General features: G+C 41.8%; 1 protein-coding gene across 3 annotated transcripts in view; it reads left to right on the top strand.

Moving 5' to 3' along the window:
- The window catches only part of KIF16B (kinesin family member 16B), a 317,342-nt gene that overhangs the window by 167,543 nt on the left and 125,894 nt on the right, over positions 1-23,905 (top strand). For all 3 annotated transcript variants that reach the window (XM_010381460.2, XM_010381461.2, XM_010381462.2), the window contains exons 16-17: positions 5,744-5,826; positions 7,295-7,383. In XM_010381460.2, the coding sequence (XP_010379762.1) occupies positions 5,744-5,826; positions 7,295-7,383 (172 nt within the window). The remainder of the gene's footprint in view (positions 1-5,743; positions 5,827-7,294; positions 7,384-23,905) is intronic.

Below are 23,905 nucleotides of genomic sequence, written 5' to 3' on the forward strand. Positions count from 1 at the left end.
GGTTTTCTGAGGTCTCTTCAGCTATGCTGGACTGCGAATCAGTTAAATCTCTTTACTTTATAAATTACCCAGTCTTGGGTATGTCTTTACTGGCAGCGTGAGAACGGACTAATACACTATCATCCCCTCTGGCTGCTACCAACTCTTTCTCTTCATTCATAGACTTCTTGAAAGAGTTGCCTGTGCTCAGTACATCTACGTTTCTGTACCTCTTCTGCATTCCTCAGTCTCTTCTTTCTGGCCTCAGTCTACTACCAAATCAGCTCCCACTAAGGCCACTTGTGACCTCTATGCCACCACACCAAATGGTGTTTTCTAGTCTTCTCATCTTAGTTGACCTCTGAGAAGCGTTCTGCATTGTCGGCCCCTCTTTTCCTTGGCTTTGGAGGGTTTTTTCTCCCTCTCTCATGGTCTCTTCTCTGTTTCCTCTGTAAGTTTATTTTCTTCTACTTGGCCATTAGAAGTCAGCATTCCTTCAGGTGCCCAGTCTTAGGTCCTCTTGTCTTCTACCTCTGTATTCTGTCCTCAGGTTTCTTTCCTACTCCTGTAGTTTCATTTATTAGCAATGTGTCTCTTATACACACACACACACACACACACACACACGCACACTTTGAACATTCCTCATCAGAAATCTGAAGTGTCCAAACGTTTTTGAGGGTGAACATGACACCACAAGTGGAAAATTTCACACCTGACCTCATGTGATGGGGTCGCAGTCAAAATTTAGGTGCACCACACACACAGTTTGTTCAGTATTCACAAAGGAAAAGAGACTCCCCAGCCCCCTTCAGCTTCAGTGTATCTTTTCTGCACATGTCCAGATTCCCCATATGAGTATGCCCACAAAGGACATAAAATGGCAGGTTTCAGGCCATACATGACAATAGCATGTTCCCCATGATACCCTGCGTAGAGCCAAGACCTGCATGCATTACTCACTGTGGCTTTTTTTTTCTCTTTCTTATTCTCTGCTCTGTGCTGTAAAGATAATGTTTCAACATGTCAGAAAGGTCTGCAGCTACCCCTGTAGACAACAGTGATAAGAAACAGTAACAATTTATGTTGATCTGTAGCACAGAAAGTAAAGCTGTTAGAGAAACAGGATGGTGATGTTAAGTGTGAAATGTCTTACAGAAGAGTATAGTGTTGAAGTGGCCATCATATATGACCTGAAGAAACAGAAGGCTAAGTTCTATGCTCAAAGTAATAAATACACATAAATGGAAAATAGAAAAACACAGCATAAAGCTAAAAGTGAAGATCTCAATTGTGTATTAAAAGAGTGGATCATGTCAGTGTCACAGTGAATACTTGCCACTTAATGGGAAGTTGATCATGAAAACAAGCAAAACTCTATCACAATGAACTAAAAATTGAAGAAAACTGTGAATATTCAGCAGGCTGTTTGCTGACATTTAGGAACAGACACAGCTTTAAATTTTAAAGATTTGTGGTGATAAAGTATCTGCTTACTATGAGGCAGCAGAGAAATTTATTGACGAGTATGTGAAGGTCATCGCTGATAAAAATCTGACACCAGAACCAAGTCTGTAATGCTGATGAAACATCACCGTTTTGGCATTATTGCCCTAGAAAGACACTGACTACAGACAATGAGGCAGCCCCTACAGGAATTAAAGGTGCCAAGGACAGAATAACTGTGCTGAGATGTGCTAATGCAACAGGCATGCGTAAATGTAAAATTGCTGTGATAAGCAGAAGTTTGCATCCTCCCTGTTTTCAATTCAGCAAGTGAATTTCCTACTTGTTCATTATGCTAACAAAAAGACGTGGATCACCAGGTGATTGCTTATCAGCAGCATATAAATTCAGAGTCAGGAATGATGGTGATGCTAAGCAACTGCAGATTGTCCACATGGGTGGCTGAGATAGTGGCACCTTTGCTTTCTGATTGTTCCCTGTACGCTAACTTTGTTTCATTCACAGAATTATTTAAGATGTTGTATAAAGTTACTTTCAGGACTCTCTATAAGTATATATGAAGCATAAATAAATTTCATGTTTAGACTTGGGTCCCATTTCCAAGATAACTCATTATGTATATTCCAGTATTCTGAAATAAAAAAATAATAGTCAGAACTCCAAAACCCTTTTTGTCCCAAGCATTTTGGATAAAGAATAGTCAACCTGCATATGTATGTGTATGTATATGTCTATATATATGTGTGTGTGTGTGTATGTATATGTGTTTGTATGTGTGTATATATATATGTAGGTAAGTGGGTAGGAAGGTAGATTGATATCCCAGACTTTTATTCTAGACCTTCAAACCCATATTTTCATTTGCCAGATACGTCTCTAATTCATTATGTCCAAAAGCAAACTCATGATTTTTACCACCCCATCTTGGTCCTTTTCCAGTGTTCTCAGTCTGTGCAGAAGACTCCCCATCCAACTAGCGATGCATTCCAGAACCCAGAAGCCATCTTCCTCACCCTCTTCTCCTCTTTGTATCTAGCCCATCATCAAATCATGTTGATTTTATCTCCTACATATCTTCCAGTTTTGTTTTACTTCTCTGCTTTGGTACCCCTTTCCCCCAATCCTGAGTCATCATCACTTACCTGGACCACTGTAGTAACCACCTAGCTTGCCTAGCCACATTCTCTCTTGCCCTGTTTGGCCTTTCTTCAGTCACCATTGCAAGAATGATCTTTGGTGAAACTGAAATCTAATCATGTTATGCTGTTGTACAGAGCCCTTCAGTGTCTTCCTCTTACAACTAGATAAAACACAAGATCTTTTACATCCTGAACCATTTGAGTTGGTTCACTTTCTCCCTCCTTCTCAAGCCTTATGTTGGTGCAGTGCTCACCCTTGTTTCCTTTGCCAAGCCACATGGTTGTCTTCCAGTCACTCATTCTTGGTGGCCTCTTCCTCCTCATTATTATCATAAATCATCATCATGATCATTATTGCTTTTACACAAGACACTCTCCCCAACTTATTCTCAGAGCTTGTTTTAGACACCACCTCCCTTGAAGATATCCTTCTCTAGCTTCCCCTATAATAAACCCTTATCATTGTTGCTCTTTGAGCCCAGGACACAGTTCTCCTTCAGTTGCAGCTTTGCATTTATTTGTGGAATTATTTCATTATTTGATTATTTATCTCTCTCTCTGACATTTTTTAAAGCTCTGTAAAGGCAAAGCATACATCTGACTTGCTCAACTCTGTATCCCCCATGTTTATCATAGCGACTGGCATACAGTAAGTGTTCATTAAGTATTTGCTAAATGAATACATAGTGGTATCATGTAAAAATGAAGCAAATTTTTAAATTCACCAGGTTTGTTGAGTACAGGTACTTAGAAGAAGAAAGGGAAGGAAACTAGCCTTAATGGACCCCTTTTTACGTGCCAGACAGTTGACTCAAGTATTATCTAGATGGAAGCAGTGAGTTGTCATGGATAGTTTTGCTTTCTTTTATAACTCCTTAAAGGGCTTTTTATGTGTATTTCATGCAAATAACATGGGTGGGAAGATTATTTTCAATGATTTAATACAATTTGAAATGTGTCTCTGCAATTCGATTCTATTTTTCCATTAACATATTTTAGCAATTTTCGACTTGCATGGCTAGGCATTTGATTAACAGAAAAAAAAAAAAAAAGGAGAATTGGAGATGTAATTAACACCTGGAATGTGATTGCTTTATTAATCTCTAATGTAACTTTAGCAGCATTAAATATACATATATCCTAGATGTGGCTGCTTAGCTTTTGGCTCTCTATGCGGCACACTGCTCCGAGTCCTAGTCGTAAAAGGCGTGGGAAACACCGTTTTTAATCATGGTAATGGTGCCTTGCCATAATTGGAAAAAATACAAATGCAATTTTACATCACAGGGATAAGCAAATTGTAGAGTGAATAATATCTGCTGCTACTCTGCTAGGGCTCCTAAAACTGTCTTTTCCTCCTTTTCATAGTAACTTCGTTTCTGCTAAATAATGACAACCACTAAAACCAACCCATATCAGTTGCTCCCTGTGGTTGTGATTTAAACCTGTTAGGTTTTAACCATATTGAATTTGAAACTCCCTTGAGCTATCCAAAATAATACATCGAATAGGCAGGTGGATATGCTGGCCTGAGCTCCAGAATAGATACCTGCTATTATGATGTTTCCTGCAGGGCCCAGGTGAAGATATTACCCAAGCAAGAGGCTAGTGACTGTGGTCATCTAGAGGTCACCTGTGCAAAGGAGGCAACCCTCAGCGGCCCAGGGATTTTTGCCAAGTACAAACAAAGATCTACTGATAGCATATCTTAGGAATTTTGAAGGAATGCTAGAAAGGTACCCAGACTTTTTTGTGAACTCTCCAGACTTTTAACTCTTGCCAACTAAAGATTTTGTTTTTGAAACATGACAGGGAAGACTAAAAACACATCTATAGGCTGAAGTTTTTCCTCTGGCCACCAGTTTGTGACCTCTGGTCTAAACTCTCATCCTTGTTCTCCGGTCTTCACAGTCTATTTCATCTATCCAGTATCAATTCTGTTTCAAACATCCTGAACTTTGGATGGACATGACTCTCTCCTCTGTCCTGAACATAGCAGGCCATTCTCCTGTCCATAGCTTTGACTCTCCCTGCAGTTACCCCACATGGAACACTTCCTCTTGCCCTCTGGTTATCCAGTGAGACCCAGCTTAGGTCCTTGGTGCAGAAGCCTGTCCCCAGCTACTCTGGGCTACACTCGTCACTTAATCACACACTCAGCTAAGTGCGCTAGACACTTAAGCACTCACATGTCTTTCTTCATGGTTGACCGTCAGTACATGTGTTTTATCTTCACTGATGCCCTGAGGCATTGTAGACTCTCATACATGGATGGGGCCGTACACATAGCCCCTCATACATGGATGGGACTTCAGAAGAGACAGTGAACCTCTTCTGCAACATCGTTTCTCTTACATGCCTCTGGTGACAAGGAGCTCGCAGCCCTGCAGGCACCTGTGCCTGCTTTAGACAGCTGTGACCCTCGAATGGGTTTGCTTGCTTCATCAAGCTGAAATCTGCCTCTTCCCATGCTTTTGTTTTCCTTGGGTATTTCCCTTTAATTCTTTTGCCCCTTGTACAGTTGTTTTCTCAATAAGGAAGACTCTCATCAATCAAAAGGACCCTTTCTTGTGTGTCTGATGTGGAATTTTAATAGGGTTTTGACAAGAAGCAGTGTTTTTATTTGGAAATAGATCTTAAATTTACACAAGTTCTTTCCCGTCAAATTCTGAGGGAGATTTTAGTGATAGTTACCTATACTATGCCAATTCCATCATGTTTTCTTTTGAAAGCACTTTTCTTTTGAGATTTCTTTTATCAGCATCAATAAACATTCCTAAAGTTGTGACCATATGCTTTGCTTGATATTACCTCTCTATGGAGAACTGGTTTATTTTTTCTTCCCGACAATCAAACGTCTAATTGTATGTCTGTTAAGTTTTAAATCTCATAATATGTTGTAATGCTTAGATTCATCACTTCTGCTGGATATTATGGATATGAAGATATTATGTGTGTTGTGACACTCAGCTGTAAAAATAAAAGTATTTGCAGGTTTGAAATTGTCTTAAGTAAGCAGACTTTTGAGACTAAAACTTTCCCTTATTATTTTATATTACACTGGAAATTACATTTCAACAGTAGAATTCCATTTTATTATATTGGCAACTGACCACACTGCTTACTGTAAATTCATTACTGTTTTTGTATGTTCTCAGGTGCTGTGATTCTCTTGGGAAGAACCAATATGTTTCGCTTTAACCATCCAAAGGAAGCTGCCAAGCTCAGGGAGAAGAGGAAGGTGAGGGACACGGCGTCTCTAGGAGGGAACCACTGATCGGATGTGGGGGTGAGTGGGTGGTGGTCACTCTGGTTCCAACTTTTTGACTTTCTGGGGTGCAGAACCACTGGAAAAGTAGTTCTGTGATCTGGATTGATTCTAGGGAGATTGTTTCCCAGCAGATGATTGGCTGATGAAGTAAGAGAGCAAGCAAGTAAATTCTAGAGCAGACAAGGAGAAACTGCCCCTCCTAGATCCTTCTTTTCAGCCTTCCACCCTTCCCACCAAGGAATTGGGCATCATTTTGCCTTAGGTGGAGAGTGGCTTTCTCTAATCAGCATCTCTTAGGAATTAACCCAAAATTGGAATCACATTAATCCAAAATCAGCCACAGTAAACATTTTTCATTGAGGTGGGAAGCAAGAGCAGGGGTGGGTTTACGACAACTGGGAAAGACTTTGGTTTGGTTGGAAGGGGATGTCTAAAGGGCAGTTTAAGTGCTGACGGAGAAGAGAACTGAGGACCAGAGAAAGAAGCAAAGAAATCTGTTCAGAGACATCATGGCTGGTCCTTAGACTGAAGAAGATAATAAAGGCTATAGCTAACATTTCTACGAGCCAGAAATGATGTTAAACTTGTGCATGTATTCTATCACTTTATCTGTGCAGCAGCTGTTAATACCCCCATGCTGTCACCCCCCCAGTCAAGGTGAGAAACAGACCAAGAGCAACTCTCCCTAACTTGCTCCGTAGCCAGCAAATGGGGAGCCTTGGCTGCAGTACTGACTTGAATACCAGAAGCGTTTGCCCTTGACCACTGGTTACCCAGCCTCTCATTTCTGTCTCCTTTATAAGGGATGCCCGGGTTCCAGTGCCCTAGATGGAAAATAACAAGAAAGCTGCAGACCTCACCCTTCTCCTGGGTGGCTTTTTCCAGCCAGTGGAGCCTCTTATCTGCTGCAGCCCAGGGTCTCCCTAGAGGGTCCTTTTTGGTACACAGTTTCAGAGGAACAGAGGGAAAAAACATATTTGCCAATAACTTCTCATGGAAGCAAAATAGGTCAAGCTCGCTCTTTTGGTCTCCCTTCACCTCTTCTGCCTTCATCTTTATTGCTCCCTAAGTGTGAGTGGATATCGCTGATTACAGGAGACTGCTGTCTGCCAGGTAATGGAGGATGACAAAGATATTGTAACCCCTTTCCTTGACTTTAACTGGCAGGGGAGACCAACTGGGTTGTGGAATTCCTGATGAATTTCCCCAGCCCTAGAAGGCCAAGGTCCTACTGTACTTAGCAGAAGGCTTGGGTTTGAAATGTATCAGGGTCTTATTGCCCTGATCTGCTTTCCTCAGATAGACCAGTTAATTGTAGTGTGTGTTAAGTAGGAGCATGTGTACCTCATTGTCTCTCACATGTTGGAAGCAATAAGTCCAGAGCAGTGACCTTTTCTTCTCTGCTAAGGTAACCACTCTGCCCTGTGTCTGCCCTTAGAGTGGCCTTCTGTCCTCCTTCAGCTTGTCCATGACCGACCTCTCGAAGTCCCGTGAGAACCTGTCTGCAGTCATGTTGTATAACCCCGGGTGAGTGAACAGCAGCATCTCCTTCCCTGTGATGATCACTTTTGCATTTATTGTGCCAACTCCATTATAGTCACAAGATAAAAATAAAACTTCTGCAACGGCACCTCCTTATCAAATCAGCCGCCGTCATTTTCCGAGTTCCTTTCCAGCCCTTACTATATATGTGCATAATTTTACTTAGTTATAATCACAACATAAACAGTTTGCGTTTTCTGATTTTTCGCTTAACAGCATAATAAGCATTAGTAAGGTTTGTTACAAGCTTCATTATCGTTTTCATAACTGTCTAATATTTTAGAGTTGGCACTTTGATTACTCAGTGCATGATCCCTTTGGCTTACGCACTTTTATCTTGTTTTATAAATTATTTGTAATAACAGAGGCTGCCTGTTTCTTAGGCCATCCAGTAGAGCAGGAAATTATCTTCACAACTTCAAACACTAGGTGACTGCTGAGAGCACAAATGAGAATGTTTTAAATGGACTTGGTGGCTGGGTGACCTTGGACAGTCAGCTTACCTCAGGTCCTTAGTGACTTCATCAATAAAATGACAGTGATAATGAAAAGGCCTAAAAACAGGGAACTTTGAGGACCCTTTTTGGTTGCATGAGGTTCCATAGTTTTATCTTTCCTACCAGGATAATCTCATGTAAAATAATGGAGGTAAATCAAATGACTGAATAAGTGAGAAAAAAGTAACAAGAACAACATTGTCTAGAACTGTCATTTATTTAGTGGTTACTGTATGCCAGGCACTGTGCTAAGAACCTTGATCTTTTAATTGTCACAAACCTATTTCCATTTTACATACGGGGAAATGTTTATACATTTGCTCTCCGTCAGTTTCACAGTCAGAGCTGAGGCATGCATCCAGGTCTGTCTGATTCCATCACCCGTGCTTTGACTCTGCTACCTCCTGCCTTACTGCAATTAGGAGACTGGTTCCATTTTCCATTGCTCCCTCACCCTCAACCCTGAGATTTCTCACAAACATTGAGCCATGTGCTGAAAGTCATTCACTCCTTCAGCCCAAGCCAGTGTTCTGGTTTGTGGAAAGCAGACACCTGCAAGTAATTTCTTCAGTGTCATAGGAGGGATTTTGATCACATTTCTGGATTCCTTATTTTATGGGCCAGCAAGCTGAAGCCCAAATCCAACATCTGCCTGAACTTAAGAAAAAAGCCGGGTAGTACAGCCCTGTGGCTGTGGACTCCTGGGCGCCCCCCTCTTTCCAGGATTTCTGGAAGCGCCAGCAGTTGACTCCCTTGTGTCAGCCTTTGTCTTTCCCATTTGATCTTTCCATTTTGTTACATGGTCATTGAGGAAAGTTGTGCTCATTAAATAATTCTGTCCTGAAATCAGCCATGTCAGTCAGACCTCTGAAACGGGAGAACACTCTCAGAGCAGCTAAATGATAAGTACTTCGGAAGGCACGTTTTGTTATAGGTCTTCAACAGCAGTTTTTAGCAGTTGCCTTTTATTGTGACTGAGATGGAATTGCTCATGTTTACGTTTAATATAATACACAGGTCTTTAGTGTTAATTTCAGCTTAAATGGTGTGATCTTGTCTCTTAAATATTGTTTGTCTATTTAAATTGTCCTATGATATGAAGAGTACTGGCTTGGATGTGTCTCCTGGCCCAGGACCCAGTTAGTTAATCCTGGACAACCATTATTATCCTCTACAGTGGTGGTGCCTTTTAATCTAAAACCATTTGCTAATGTAATATGGCTATTCAATGTCTTTGGAAACCAAAACGTGATCTTCAGTCAGTCTTTCCTTTGCCACAGGCCCCTCTTTGCCTTACATATACACATGGGATGGAAGTCTTTGTTTTTTCTCCCTGAAACTTGGGAGAAAGTATATCTCTCTTAAAAGTAATGGCATTTTTTGTTTTTAGATTTAAGTTCAAATAGTTTTTTTCAGTGTTTACAAAATGCAGGTCAGAGTATACCAGTTTTCATCCTCAAAACTTTTCAATGACTTTCCATGGTCTAAAAAATAAAGTTCCAGCCTGTACCACGTCACTTGGGCTGTCCACTGTCTATGCTCGTCGTCTCCAGACCTCTCTCCAGGTGTTTTGAGTTCCAGCTTCCCACTGTGGTTTGTATTGGTCAGTTACAGGTGGACAAGCTTGTGCCTCTGGGGCTTTTCCTTTGCTAGTTCCAGAGACTGGGATACATTTTTGCCTGGCTACCTACTCATCCTCCAGGGCATAGTACAGACTATCTCTGCTGTGGAAGCGATTCCTGACTTTTCTTCCCCACAACCAAAAATCAATGTCCTCTCTTCACTGTACATTACTCCATTTCTTTCCTCCTTATTTTGTCTTCTTTGTAACATACACTCATCTATCAACAAATCCTCTCTGAATGCCTTGTATGAACCAGTCAGGATATTGCCAGTAATCCCGAGAAGGTCAGCTTGCATGCTTGTTGGAGGAGAGACACAATCAACAGATAATTTAAAAATAAATCCAGAAAGTGAAAATGAAATCAAATGTCTTAGGACACTGTTTGATCAGGTGTGGCTGCCTGAAGAAGGAATGTTTGGTCTGAGACTCGCATGGAGAGAAAATGACACTCATAAAACAGAAAGGGGGAGAATGGAAAGCATTGAGACAGAAGGAGAAAGCAAGCGTGATGGCATCAAAATGAGAAGTGAAGAGAGGGCCAGAGTAGATGGGATATAGTAAGCAAGAAGAGTGGTACAAGTGAGGGTGGGGAGGTCAAGGGCCAGCTAATGTAGGACCATGCAGGCAATTGGAAGGGGTTTGACTGTTTTTTAAGAGAGCTGGCAAACCACTACAATGATTTAAGCAAGAGAGTAACCTGAAGATGTACTTAATACAAATATTAGGATGTACGCCATTTGGAGAATGTGGCATAGAAGCAGGAGACCATTTAGAGAAAGCTATTTCCTTGGTCCAAGTGAAAGGTAATAGTGGCTTGGATCTGCACTTTAGCCGTAGAGGTGGAGCAAAGTGGAATCAAGGAATTAAGAGTGACTCCTAGGATTCAGGCTTCAACAGCTGCTACAGGTGGCACACTCTTCCCTGAGATGGGGGAGCCAGGGAGGGCAGGCCTAGGCTAGCAGTCGGGTAAGAATTCTGCTTGTATATTTCCTGTTAGAATGGAAGCTTTTTAAGGTCAGTGACCTTGTGTTACTCTTTTCTGTTTAAGATGTCATTCACATAACATGCTTAATACAAATTTTGTAAACAGATTAAGAATAAAATTTCAGTAAGTCACATGAGTCCCTTTGGAAAAGGCTTTTAAAATTTCTTTGGGCATGGATGTTCCAAATACTGGAACGAGACATTTTATGCAGAGGAATGTGGTTTTGTGGCCTAATCTGTCTGCTTAATCCCAGGGGATACTGCAGTTACTTGAATAATCTCAAAATCATGTTCAGGAGCTTTAAGCCATAGGTGGGAAGGGGGCCTCGTCTTGAAATGAAGAACTAGGCCAAGGCAATCAGAGAATTCAGGAGAAGCAATCTGTTTTGGACAGAATTACAGTTGGTTCTGGATGCATCTGATGCTACCATTATGCAGCCTGTTCACCTGACTTCAAGTACACATGCTACCCCTTGCATTACTCATTGACACAAATGCAAATAAAAATTATTTAATACTTCATCATACTTTCTTTCTCTCTGGTTCCCAGACCCCTTCAACTTGCCACCTGCCGTAGAAAGTAATTGCCCATGAATTTTAGGTGCCTGAGGGGTGGGTTTCTAGGGCCCAATCTTCAGTTAGCGTTCTTCTCCATGGTAATGACTTTTAAGTGTACAGTTCAGTAGTGTGAAGTGCATTGACATTACTGTGCAACCAGTTTCATCTTGCAAAACTAAAACTCTGTACTCATTAAATATAACTTCCATTCCCTCCTTCCCCCAAACTCCTGACAATCAACACTCAACTTCTGTCTCCATGAATTTAACCACTTTAGGTACCTCATGTGAGTAGAATCATACAGTGTGTGTCCTCTTCTCACTGGCATATTTCACTTAGCATAATGTCTTTAGTTAAGGTTCATCCACAATATAGCATGTGTCAGAATTTCCTTTCTTTTTATGACAAATAGTATTCCATTGTAGGGATAATACCACATTTTGTTTATCCATTCATCTTGTTGATGGACTCTTTGATTGTTTTCACCTTTTGGCTATTGTGAGTAATGCTGCTATGAACATAGGTGTCCAACTGTCTGTCTGAGTCCTTGTTTTCAACTCTTGTGAGTGCATACCCAGAAGTGGAATTGCTGGATCATATGGTAGCCCTATTTTTAATTTTCAAGGAATGGCTATGCTATTTTCTACAACAGCTGCACCATTTTGCATTCCCACCAACAGGGCCCAAGGGTTCCAGTTTCTCCATATCCTCACCAGTTTGTGATTTTCTGTTTTTATAGTACACATCAAAATGTGTGTGAGGCAGTATCTTATTGTATTCGTTTCATCTTTATTTTCTTCTGTTTTCTCAAGTGTCCCACGTTGAAAATGGTATCTAAAAATATAGAAAGAAAATCTCAAAATGTAGTTCCCCCAGTAAGTATAGTAAATAAATGATTAACGTAAATCTAACCTGGATGGATTTCCTGATGATTACATGACCTCTCTCATGTTCTGCCAGGTTCAGTTCAACTAGCTCATTTGCATGTTTCTCAAAACCCAGTCAGTCCAAGGAGTGCCTGTAGCTAGGAAGAAGCATGATCATTCATCCTTGCATTGAAAGGCATTGCTCTGACTTCTCAGGAACTGGCTGGGCAGCACAAGTCCTGGAGAAGCTCACAAGGATCCTAGAGGTGAGGGCCTGAACTGAGGCAGCAGTGGGAGGAACCTAGAAGGGTGAGCTGCAGAGATAGTCAGGGCAGGAAGTCCTGAGGTTTGGATGATGAATTGGATATGGGATATAATGAAGGAAAAGATGTTGACTTCCGGTTTCTGGCTTCAGTAACTGGTTGGGTGCTGCATGCCACTCAGCTGAAACAGAAATATGGGAGGAGGAGGAGTAGGTTGTCAAGAGGAAGGGAGGATAATGAGTATAACTTTGAAAAACTAGGCCCTGGGCCTTGAACTTTCTCCTGTAAGTGACTATGACTCCGTCAGCAATCAGATACCCCATGGAAAAAGCTCGGGTTTTTGTGGCCTGTCAAAGGCTATATTTCTCCACTTGGAGGATGAAGGCAGATCCCCCTGTTGAATAAAATAGATGTTCACAGCCCTGCCATTTTACCTCATTCATTCAGTGGTGCTTGAGGGCCCATCATTTGTCCAGCCCTGTGCTGGGGCTTCAGTGATTGAGACAGACCGAGGCTTAGTCATCTCAGAGCATGATTTAGTGAACGGGGAAGACACTTGTAAAGACTGTCAGAAATCAGGACGGTGGTAGTATTATCTTTGCACATGCCAGACTTGGATGAGTTTGAAGGTCTTTAAATTAGGGAAAGCTGCACATGTCACCCCAGACCCATGCTCCCAATGCATTGCATCTTATTGTAAGTCACCTCCTAGGGCACTTACGTAGTCACCAAACCCTGTGAGCAGTCTCGTAGCTTTAGCAGGTGACTAAGCCCTGCCGAGAAGTACGGAGTCTGGAGACCCTTAACCCCATATTTGCCTTATCACCTCTCCAGGACAAGTTTTAACAGGAGTCAAAAGCATTGATGGCACCTCCTACTCAAACAGACTTGTTTGAGAGCTTTCTTCTGCTCTTTATTACTTTTCCCCCTCTTAGGCCAAACTAGCTGCTGACCCTCTTAATTGTTTTGTAATACAAAGCAGGTGCTTATTAAATGTTTGCTTCCCTGCCCGCCCCAACACGCACAAACACCCACGCGCCTCCTGGCCTCCTCCTTCTCTGTGCTAAGCCCTCATGCTAGCTTCTGCCTAACAATGCTGGGCCTCCCCTCCCTTGCCCAGGTCCCTCTGCAGCCACCTGCCTTCCTGTAGGTTGAGTCATCACCCACTCTATCCCTTGGGAATTTTTTTTTCTTCCCTAATTGGCTCCACGTGGGTACTTTGTCTTCCTAGCACTCTTCCTCTTGTTGCTCCCACCTTCAGCAAGTATATAGGGATCTTTCACTCTAGGAAATCTTGTTGCCCATCACTACCAAAGAACATGTAGGACAGATTTTTTTTTTCCTTAAATGGACAATGGGGTCAATACATGAGGAGCAGCAAATGTTGCAGAGCTCTGATTGGCATGGTTCCCACTGTGATTCCTGACTTTCTCTATCTGATGGCACAGGGAAGACTTGTGGGCCTGCCCCTGGAGTCCTGTGCCTGCCGCGAACCTGAGGAAGGAGCTCACCATACCTCCTTAGCCCTTCCTGGTCACCCCTTCCTCCTCTTCTCAGCATCTGGCCTGGCCCCTCAGTACCTACCAGGTGATGACTTCCAACCATCAACCTGATCATCTCTGACTTTGTTCTCCAATGTTATTTTCAGTCACTTTCCACCCCGAACTTTATCCTGTGATTTACGTGGGTCACACCTCTCTCCAGGCCTCTGCATCTGTAACACTGTCTGTGACTCCTTCCCCTTCTTCTTCCCTTGGCCAGTCGTCTTCCTCTTTTAAGCTGAGCGTAGAGTCGTATCCTCAGGAAGCTTTCTGTGCATTTCCAGTTGGAGCTAAGTGCTTCCTGTGTATCCTCTCGCAGGCATTTTGTGCATTCGTGTGTCTTAGCTCTTTCCAGATTTGTTCATTTGATGTTTGTGTATTTAATTGATTTAGGCTTCTTGAGGGCAGGCACTATGCCTCATTTATCTTTGAATCTCCAGAAGACCCCACAGAGTGGGCACCTCACAAATGTTCATTGAGCTTGTAGGTTTTGGCCAGCAGATGTGCTCTCAGCACAAAGGATGTGTCTGCCCTCTCACAGGTCTGCCCAGGTCTTTTGTTAGTGGTCCCTGTGCAGTTTCCTATCTCCACATTACTTGGCCCCTATCTTTGTGAGTCTCTCACCCACACACATGTGTTTCTACACATTTGGTGGTGTTACAATTACCATACCTCTTGGTTTCTTTGGTGTTGTGTAGACCTGAGTGTGTTCTTTGCAATTGACTGAAAAATTGCTGCATAGTACTCAGTTTTTCCCAGAACAGAGCTCTCCAAAAGAATGACTGGTTTACAAATTATTGTATCCAGTAAGCACCAAGTTATCTTCAGAGCAATGTGATTTTTGTCTTTGTTCAGCAGGCCATCTACTAATTTTCCAAACAGCCCATGTCTAAAAAAAATACCCTGTGCTCTGAATTATAGTAAGATTTGCAGTTTTAAAAGCAAAGTTCTTGTTCCCCAAGAACATTATATCAGCCTGACTGGGCACATAGAGTTGGAACATAGTTTGGGAAATTACTGCTGGCCCTCAAGCTCCCTGGAAGCCGTGATTTGTACGCACACATGTGTGATACTTGGTGCCAGAGAATTTTTGGATTAGGCAGAGAAGCCTGGTGACTTCCTTTGGGAGTTAGCTCCATGTTGGAGAGGTGCCCAGCCAGGGTCTTTGCCAGGAGATAATTTTCCTGCAGGGGAAACATTCCTCCTCAGCTGGTGCAGCGTCTTTAAGAAGAAACCAAGCCGACTGCTCAGGCCTCCTCTGCCTTGCTTTGAGACTGCAAACAGGCGGCTCATTTGGCAAGATGCAGAAGCTTTCACAGCTTCTTCAAAGTGCTCAAAGCAAAATTAGATAACTTCCAAGCTCATTTCAGTCTTGAAAATAAAAGAATTTTTCACTGGCGCATTAGCCTCCTCTGAGCACTAACCAGTGGTGAGCCCATTTAAATGGATGCATTTGAATAATTAAATTCTAAAGAGGAAAAACACCTAGCTTTCAAACCCAGTTAAACTAAAAAATATCAAAAATCGGATCAAACCTGTATCTGGTGAGCCATTGGAGGAGCGTCATCCAAGGAGTGCAGCAGCCTGAGGGGGTTTGGTTAGCATCAGGGCCAGTGCAGACCCCACAGCCACGGAAGGCCCCTAACTCAGAGGATACTCTGAAGTTACCAATGATCGGGGAAGAAGGCGGATGAGTAATACTTAAATGTATTTTTTACTTTAATGTGTTCATTATGGAAAATTGAAAAATCACAAGCAAAAAAAAAAGAAGTGACTGCAGTTAACATGTTACTGTAACTTCCATCCTATACCCCTGTTTCTTCCACTGTCCATGTCTCTTTGTCTCTGCCTCTCCTTGTGTAGATGTACACACACATTTATGTATGTGCACACATTTATATATATACATTTATATTTTATATCTTGTGCCAAGATGGATTAATGTTGGACTTGCAAGTTTTTTGCACTTATTATTTTTTTCTTTCATAAATTCTTTCACATTATTTTAATGTCCATATGATATTCCATTGTATGACTGTTCCCTACCTCAGCGCTCCCCAGCCTTTTTGGCCCCATGGACCAAGTTTCGTGGAAGATGGTTTTTCCAGGGACAGGGACAGAGGAGGGGGATGGATGGTTTCAGGATCAAACTCTTCCACCTCAGATAATTAGGTGAGTCTCATAAGGAGCACACAACCTAGATCCCTCGTGTGCGCAGTTCATGATAGGGTTCGCGCTCCTATGCAAATCGAATGCTGGTACCAGTCCGCAGCCTGGGGATTGGGGACCCCTGCCATACCTTATTTAACCTCTATTGGTAGGCATTTTGTTACCTCATTTTTAACTATCACAAGTTATTGGGCTGAAGAGCTTTGTAGCTAAATCTTTGCATTTTGCCATGATTAATTCCTCAGCGAGGAGGAAGTAGCAGTAGAATGGCCCGGCCAGAGTGCATATAGTTTTAAGGCTCTTGATGCATATTCACAAATTATTCTACAGAATGTTTATATATATATTACCACCATTCCCACTGATAGATGAGACTATCCTTTTTATTTTGTTTTTCAAGCTGAAAATGGGCCTTCTTAGAGTGTTGAATGTGTCAATATAATTACGCCCTCCTAGACACAGTTCTAGGCTGTATTCACAGGCCCTAGAGTCTAGGGAATCTGGCAAACAGTGGCTGTCTCTAAAAGCAAGCCCTGGGCATCCTGGTCATCAAGAAAGACTCACCAATCTCCTAATGCGTTCTGTGCTGAGTTACTTGCTATACTAGAATGCTCTATGAGATTAGCATCAGCCTTCCTGGTACTTTCAGATTTAAGAATGGGAATGGATTTCCGGAATATAAAGCTGGAAAGAACTAGATTCCAAATGAAGAGTTCTGGGATTTGAATACAAAAAGCCAAAGGCACCAAGGTGATAGTAAGGGCTTCTCCCCAGATGACAACAATTAGGAAATAGTTTCATTTTCCTCCCTGTGTCCCACTCCTTCCCTATTTCTTTCATACCTTCCTCCCTCTCTCCCTCCCTTCCTTCCTTCCTCACCTCCTTTCTGCCTTCACTAAACTGGGAGGATGAATACATCACATTAGGGAGAAAGTAAGAAGACACCAATAACAGGGGTATGCCCATTGTTGTACTGAGCCTTAGCTTTGCTGTCCACGACTGTACACTTCCAGAAAACAGACATAGAATCTAGTTTGTTGTTTACTCAGTGCACAGCAGCATACTTGGAACTTAGATGTCTAATAAACATGAACTAAGGGGAATGCACTTTTCCCCTTTGCTTTCTAACAATGTAGAAGGGGCTTCAGAAACAGAATCTACTGGTAGCTGGAGATATTCTCAACAAGGTTTGCACCTTCTTGTGAGGTCATGGTCCCCACTGCGTGTCCTGAGAGGGAAGAAGACCACATTCCCTTGCAAGCACACTTTTCTCTCCTCTTCTCGCTCACTCGCTGCTACTTTATAAATTGTCTTATCCTATTTTTTTTTTTTCTTACTGACCTTGAGCATGGACATTTTATACATGGAGTTGGCAGTATTTATGTTGCTGGTAATTTGGTAGTTAGCCTGTGTTTTAGTTGATGGGTATTTATTGTGTTTATCTCCGCTGGTTTATTTTATTGGGCCTTACCATTTTTCAAAAGTTTAGTTTGCTGCAAGGCTGGTTTCTTCTCCAGTTTTTGGTCTCAGTTGTTTTGCATTTTTATGGACCATTTACTAACTTTACAGTTGGCTATAGATTGCCTTAAATAGCTTGTTAAGATACACAATCTTGGGGAACATGTGATGAAAGCAACTGAAAGAAGTGGGCTTCTTCCTCCATTAACTGAGATTAGTGTTAATTACAGACTTTGCTTTTTTCCTTTTGTCCTTGAATATTATTCCACTGTGAGCCACTTTAACTGAAGAGCTTCAGGTGTTTTCTGTTTTCAAAGTAGGTGGGGATACCAGCGCTGGAATTCAAAGAACAATGTGCCTTTATTCAGTTACTTCAGATTGTATTGTCTGAGTGGTAGGATGCATTTTGCTTCAGCCATTTTATAACCGTGCAATCGAAAGCTGAATTGTCAAGGTCAGCTGAGCAAATGAGACTGTTCTGGTGAAATGATGAATGGCAGTTATAGGCAATGGTGGGAGAAAGTAGGTTTCCTCCTAGCCCTACATGACAGCATGATTTTCCATGGCAGTAACATATTAACTTGATTACATGTCAGCGGCTCTGTAATTTGTTAACTCATTTGATTAGAACATGTTGCTAATTCAGTCAAGGTTTCCAGTTGTACACATTCATTTTTGCTTCTGGGTCTTTGCATATGCTATTTTCTCCTCCTAGAACACTTGTCCATTTGTCCACTGGTTCTTCACATGACTAAATCTTACATGGTCTCCAAAATCTCCATTTAAATGTCACTTCCTCAAAGAGGATTTACCAAACGCAATCCAAATTTTACCTCCTGGCCTACTTATTCATAGCATCCTCTATCTTTTCTTGTTAACACTTTAAGTAGTTGGTGATTATATCTGTTTGTGCAACTGTCTACTCTTGGTCTCTGTATTTAGTGGTAAGTGAAAGAGTCTGGTTTTCTCAGTACTGTATTCTGACTTCTGAGTAGGTGTTTAAGGGAATAATTCTTGACTGAATGTGTGTATGTGTGAACTGTTTCCAGACAAGGAACTAAGGAACTTCCATACCCTCCTTTTATCACAGATCGTGACTCTTAACCTGGAATGGCTGGCTTCCAAGTCAGTGACACCATATGTTTAGTCACCAGCAGCAACTCCCATATCTCATGACCTAAGGTTAATTGTCATCACTGTTGGAAATAAATGGCAATGAACCACAGATTGATAGAGGCAAAGCAGAAGTAAAACAGTTGCTGTAATCAGTGTAGATTAAACAAAATTTTTTAAACAGGTAGTTACTCTCATTATAAAGTGAAATGCTTATTATAAAAAGTAACACATTCAGAGATGAATCAAGTAATCACAAGTATTCATAATCTTTTCACCAAGAAAAAATGATTGGTTTGCATTTGTAATGTTTGCTTATATTTTAAGTACATATATTTAAGTGTACATCAAATATTGTAATTGTGCATTATATAGAGTATTTAAAAAAACAGAATTGAGGTTGCACTAGATATACAGTTTCTACTTTTTTTAAACATTTTATTGTGTGCTTTTTCTCACACCATTTAATATGATTCTTCATTTTATGTTTATATCATCACTGATTTAACTTTTGACTAATCATTAAGGACATTCAGAACTATTTCCTTTTTTTCCCATGTAAATTGTTGGTAACATTTCAATTAATTCTTTATATAAATCTTGGTCTACCTTGTTATTTTGTCAGCTAAATCCACACCCAGTTCTTTTTTTGATGGCAGCTGCTGCTTAAATTAAAGCCACATGGGGAGGAATGAGGAGGGAAATGTCAGGGAGAGAAGTAAGGAAAGGAAGGAATATACCACTGTGTCGGATACCTAGAAAAGAAAACGCACTGCAACAGAGAGCTGGGCGTGGCGGACAGGCTGGTGCCCCAAGACCCCTGGCAGCCCTGGTCTGGGATACTGAGGTGCACATTCTCAGCATTGCCTGGTTAGGGGTGTTGGCGTGTTGTCTTTCTCTTGTGCGATCTCAGAGGTGCACGCGTGTGTCAGGTGGACTTGCAAAGCTCTTCACTTCAACAGTGTATCATCATGGCAGAGGAACTGCGGTGCCTTTTATGAGTCTTCTTTGCATCTTCAAGTTTCCCTTCTCTGTTCTCTTTTCCCTCTACCCACAAATGTGCACAGTGTTTCTTTCCTGAAACCAGCCTCTTCTTGGGCCACCCAGTATTGACCTCACCAAAATGGTTTTTCAGGATAATTTCCCATGTACATTTCCAACAATATGAAATTGTGTACATAAATCATGGTACACCTATATTATAGAATTCCATGATATTAAACTATGTTGTAGAATAATAGTTAATCATTTGGTGATTTGTCCAAGGTGTATATTGTGAGGAAATGATTAAAAAATAGACTCTCTGGTAGGCTTTTCTCTGTGAGTGCATCTTTATGGCCAGAAAGGCTGAGGGCTGGGAACAAAATAAAGGAGTCATGGTGCAGGACACCTACCTGTGTTTTCTAAATTTTTTGCAGTGAATTATTCTAAACATGAGAGTGTGCAGGGTATTAAAAGTTATTTCTTATGGCAAAGAGATGGACATCGGTTGACACCGTCTCACCCAGGTGGTCTGTAACTCCTTGTCATTGTGTTTCTGGCTGTCAAGCTCATGCCACTGACTTCAAAACACTACCCACAGCAATCATTGGTTGAAACCTACTCTGTGCCTTACAAAAAGCCCTCAAGATACACAGTCAGCCAAGGTAGGGATCTCTGTCCTCTGAAAACCCCAGTGGAGGGGGAGACAACCTCTGCCCTCTGTGACCTGTAAGGCCCTGGATGGTGTCCACCCTAGCTCTCTCTTGGGCCGTGATTCTTCTCCTGTGGCCACCCTCCCTTGGTTTCTTTTCCTGTTGGCACCATGTGGTCCTTCTGTACTTCCATTGTCCTGCACACGTCCCCTCCTGGCCTGTGGCCTGGCTCGTCTCTCATGTTGGCACCAGATGCATCGTCATGGCCACTCACTTTCTTCATGCAGCTCTCTCCTGAGTGTCGTCTTCCCAGTCCTTCTTCTTCCCCAGCTTTATGCTTTTTCAGAGTGTGTATCTCACGGCATACTCATTATGTATTAGTGAGCTCAGCCCCACACTGGTATAGAGGTTTATGAGGGAAGAGACTTGATTTCTTTTGCTGAGACCACAGTGCCTAGAATAGTGCCTGGCATGTTGACCAGTGAATTATGGGTGAGTGAACCAGCAGTTCCTGAAAGTCCTGCTCCGTGCTGTGATAGAGGACTCATGGGCAGGGGAGGCGGAAGAGAAGCTTGCTCAGGAAGGTGCCCTCGAGAGTGTGTCATCTGGACCTTTAATATTCTGCTCACAGTCTAACTTCCCTGTTATTTCTCATCACTTCCCCTTATTTAATCAGAGCAGTAGCCAACTGAGGCTCTGTACAGCTTCCTCTGTATACCTCTCATTTGTCTTCCTTCTCCTATTTTTCTTCCACTGGATTTTCCCCCACCCACAACACTATGCTCATCACAGTTCTATCCATCTTTCAAGGCCAAGCTCAGACAACACCTCCACTGCAAGGCTTCCTCGCATCCCTGTAAATGCTGTCCCTCCACCCCATCTCCTGTTGAAAACATTCCCATTGGGCTCCTTACATTCTGTGTGATCGATACATGAGCATGTTTCCTTTCACTCTGTTTCACTCACTTAAGAGTACCCAAAGGCATGCTGTCCATTCTTTATTCCACTTAGAGTCCTGCCTGTTCACAGCAGGTGCCAGGACAAGTTTTATTGTATGTGTAGAATGCGTGGCTGAAGGAAGTGGAAGGAAAATTATGTGGTGCAGTCTTCTGGTTTGTCCAATGAGAAGAGATATATTTTGCAATGTTGGATCATTTTTAACTTTTGAGAGGCTCCTTCTGGGGTAAAAAGTACCATGGTTTGGTTGAGAAGGTAAGATAGAATTCCGGGCTGGGTAGAAGAATGGATGATGAGTTGGAAGAGGTGGGCTTGAGTCCTGACTCTCAAAAGGAGGTCACCTGGGCCCTCTGTCTCACACTCTGTGGGCCTCATTCTCCTGGCCTATAAAAAAGGATGGAGGGGCAGGGGAGGTGGGGTGTGTATGAGTTCAGTGTATGATCTATCTCAAGTCCTTATCAAGTTCAGACTGCCTGTGATCCTCTTGCTTGATTAGGAAAGCCTCTGGGTTTCACATCTATGTTCCTAGCTGTCATTTTCAGAGCAAGTTATACCACTGCTGTGAGAAATAGGCTGGGGAGAAACTTAGTGAAAATGCTTATGATATCAAATTTTATTATTTTTTAAAAAAATCAATCCTTGTTTCTTGGGGCACTTTCTATTTGGAATGCAAAAGGCTTAAGACTGGCTCCTTGGAAAGTCTTTAGTGAGTACCTTCTAGACCAGGGATTTGGAAATTTGTTAGAAAACCATTCCCAGAGTGCTTTGAATGTTTAAGTTATAAACTCTGAAGTTTATTTAAGAGGGTTTAATTTCACAACCTTCTAGATTAAATTGCATTGTGAAACTTCTTGTCTCCCACCCCCATCTTGATACACACCCCTTGAATTGTAATTTTATGTAAGTCCACCTACTGTGGGATACCCTGACAATGATTTGATAAAAGGGTGAGAGGGAGTGAATAGTGTAGAAATTCCAATTGTGTCTACGAAACAGCTATTCCTAGCTTTCTAATGAAAGATTGCTGAGAGCTGATTCACAGAGGAAAGACTTCAAGGCCTTTCCATGAAGAGTTGGAAACCCGATGGATGGCTGGGTTCTTCTTTTCTTCAGTCTCCCAGAGCCTACCCTGGGTGAAATAACTGCTTTCTGCTTAGCCTTCAAGGAACATCTAGAATGTTAGGGTTTGCAAGGTTGGGAAGAAGATTGGATAGGACAAGCACTAACCCCCCACCCAAATTCAAACTTTCTCTTTAGTCTTTAAGATCCCCTAGTCTCCATGGGATTCACTCACTTGTGAGGTGCTTGAGATGACTCAAGTTTCCTAGGGGATGGTAGTGTAGTGAAAAGGTCAACGTTTTTGTCTAAACCATTGAAGAACCCTCTGTAGTTGGAACCTAAACCCTAGTGAAGCATCAGGGAAAGGTGAAACATTGTCCACTGAGTTCTAGTGCTTTTCTAGTTCCTTACCAGATCTGGAGTGAGGAATACCACTGAGCATTCCAGGCACAAGGCTGGGAGTTCTTTCAAAGATGACATATGCTTGATCAGAACTAGCTGCATAATTTGCAGAGTTCGGTACCTGTTGAAAGTTGGGCCTCTTGTTCTAATATCATTGAGAATTTCAAGGTGGCCACAGCAGAGCATCAAGTATGGGACCTGTCTGAGCACAGGGCCCTGTGCAGCTGCATGGATCACATGCCCATGAAGTAATCCCTATATTTGACAACAACCTAAAAGTCACCTAGGAAAAAGCCAGGCCTACACATTGACCAAGAAGTTTTTCCTTATCTGATCATGTGCCCACTGAGATAATAGAGTAATATCCATGCTAGAGACTCTACCAATATGACTGTCCCATAGGGAGACCGCCTCTGTTGCCGGGGGTCTCCCTTCCATACATGTTGTGGGCTGGACTCAGCTTCCGTTACCCTCGCTGTCTACCTGCACTGCAACTGCCTGCTCAAGCATTGACTGGACCTGGGTAGTCATACTCTGTTTAGAAAGTGAAACGACATCATAGGACCATCATAGGACCATAGGTCATTCATCGTCATGAATGACCATGAAGACACACAAGGATGCAGGTGTTTATGCTTTCAGTTCATTTAAATCTTCCTCATTTCTCTCTCTTCCCTCCTTCCTCCGTCCCTCCCTCTTTATGGTATAAGCTGAGACATTCCCACTCGCTCATTTTTTTATTGCCGATGATAACAGAAAGATTAATTGAAATATGTGCAGTTATACCTAAAAATGGTAGATCTCTTTTAATGTAAAAGAAAAGTCTATCTCTGATTAAGAAAAAATAGGTTGTATGCTGTCCTGTCCTTTTTCTGTTAGAATTAACACAATAAGTGTACTTCCAAGTGTCATTTTAAAATGCTAAAAACACCTGCAAAAATTACATCCTTTGTGGTTTCCTTTTAATTATAACATTTGGGAAATTAGAATAGGGAGCCATGATAATTCCAGTAAAGTAAGATAATGAATTACACATATTTAAAATGAAGCCACCTTCAAATACAATTATTCTTGATGATCTCTCCTTGATAATGACACACTCACATTTATATTTTACGGTCTACTGAGGTTTATTATCCCAAATGATTATCATTGATCATGGAAATAGGTGCATTTTGGAGTATGATTATTAAATATGTAATATTTAACAGAAATGATCCAGTGTGAGCAGCAACTCATATCACTGCATGTCTAAAAATACTCTCTAACTTTGGAATGACACTCCCCTCATACTGTTTGTGATTTAAGACTGAACATCTTTATGGCATTTTTTGTTTGTTTTTTAAATGTTACTCTTATTTTTGAGGAAACAGGTATCATTG

Source organism: Rhinopithecus roxellana, chromosome 13, assembly GCF_007565055.1.
Source record: "Rhinopithecus roxellana isolate Shanxi Qingling chromosome 13, ASM756505v1, whole genome shotgun sequence".
Lineage (NCBI taxonomy): Eukaryota > Metazoa > Chordata > Mammalia > Primates > Cercopithecidae > Rhinopithecus > Rhinopithecus roxellana.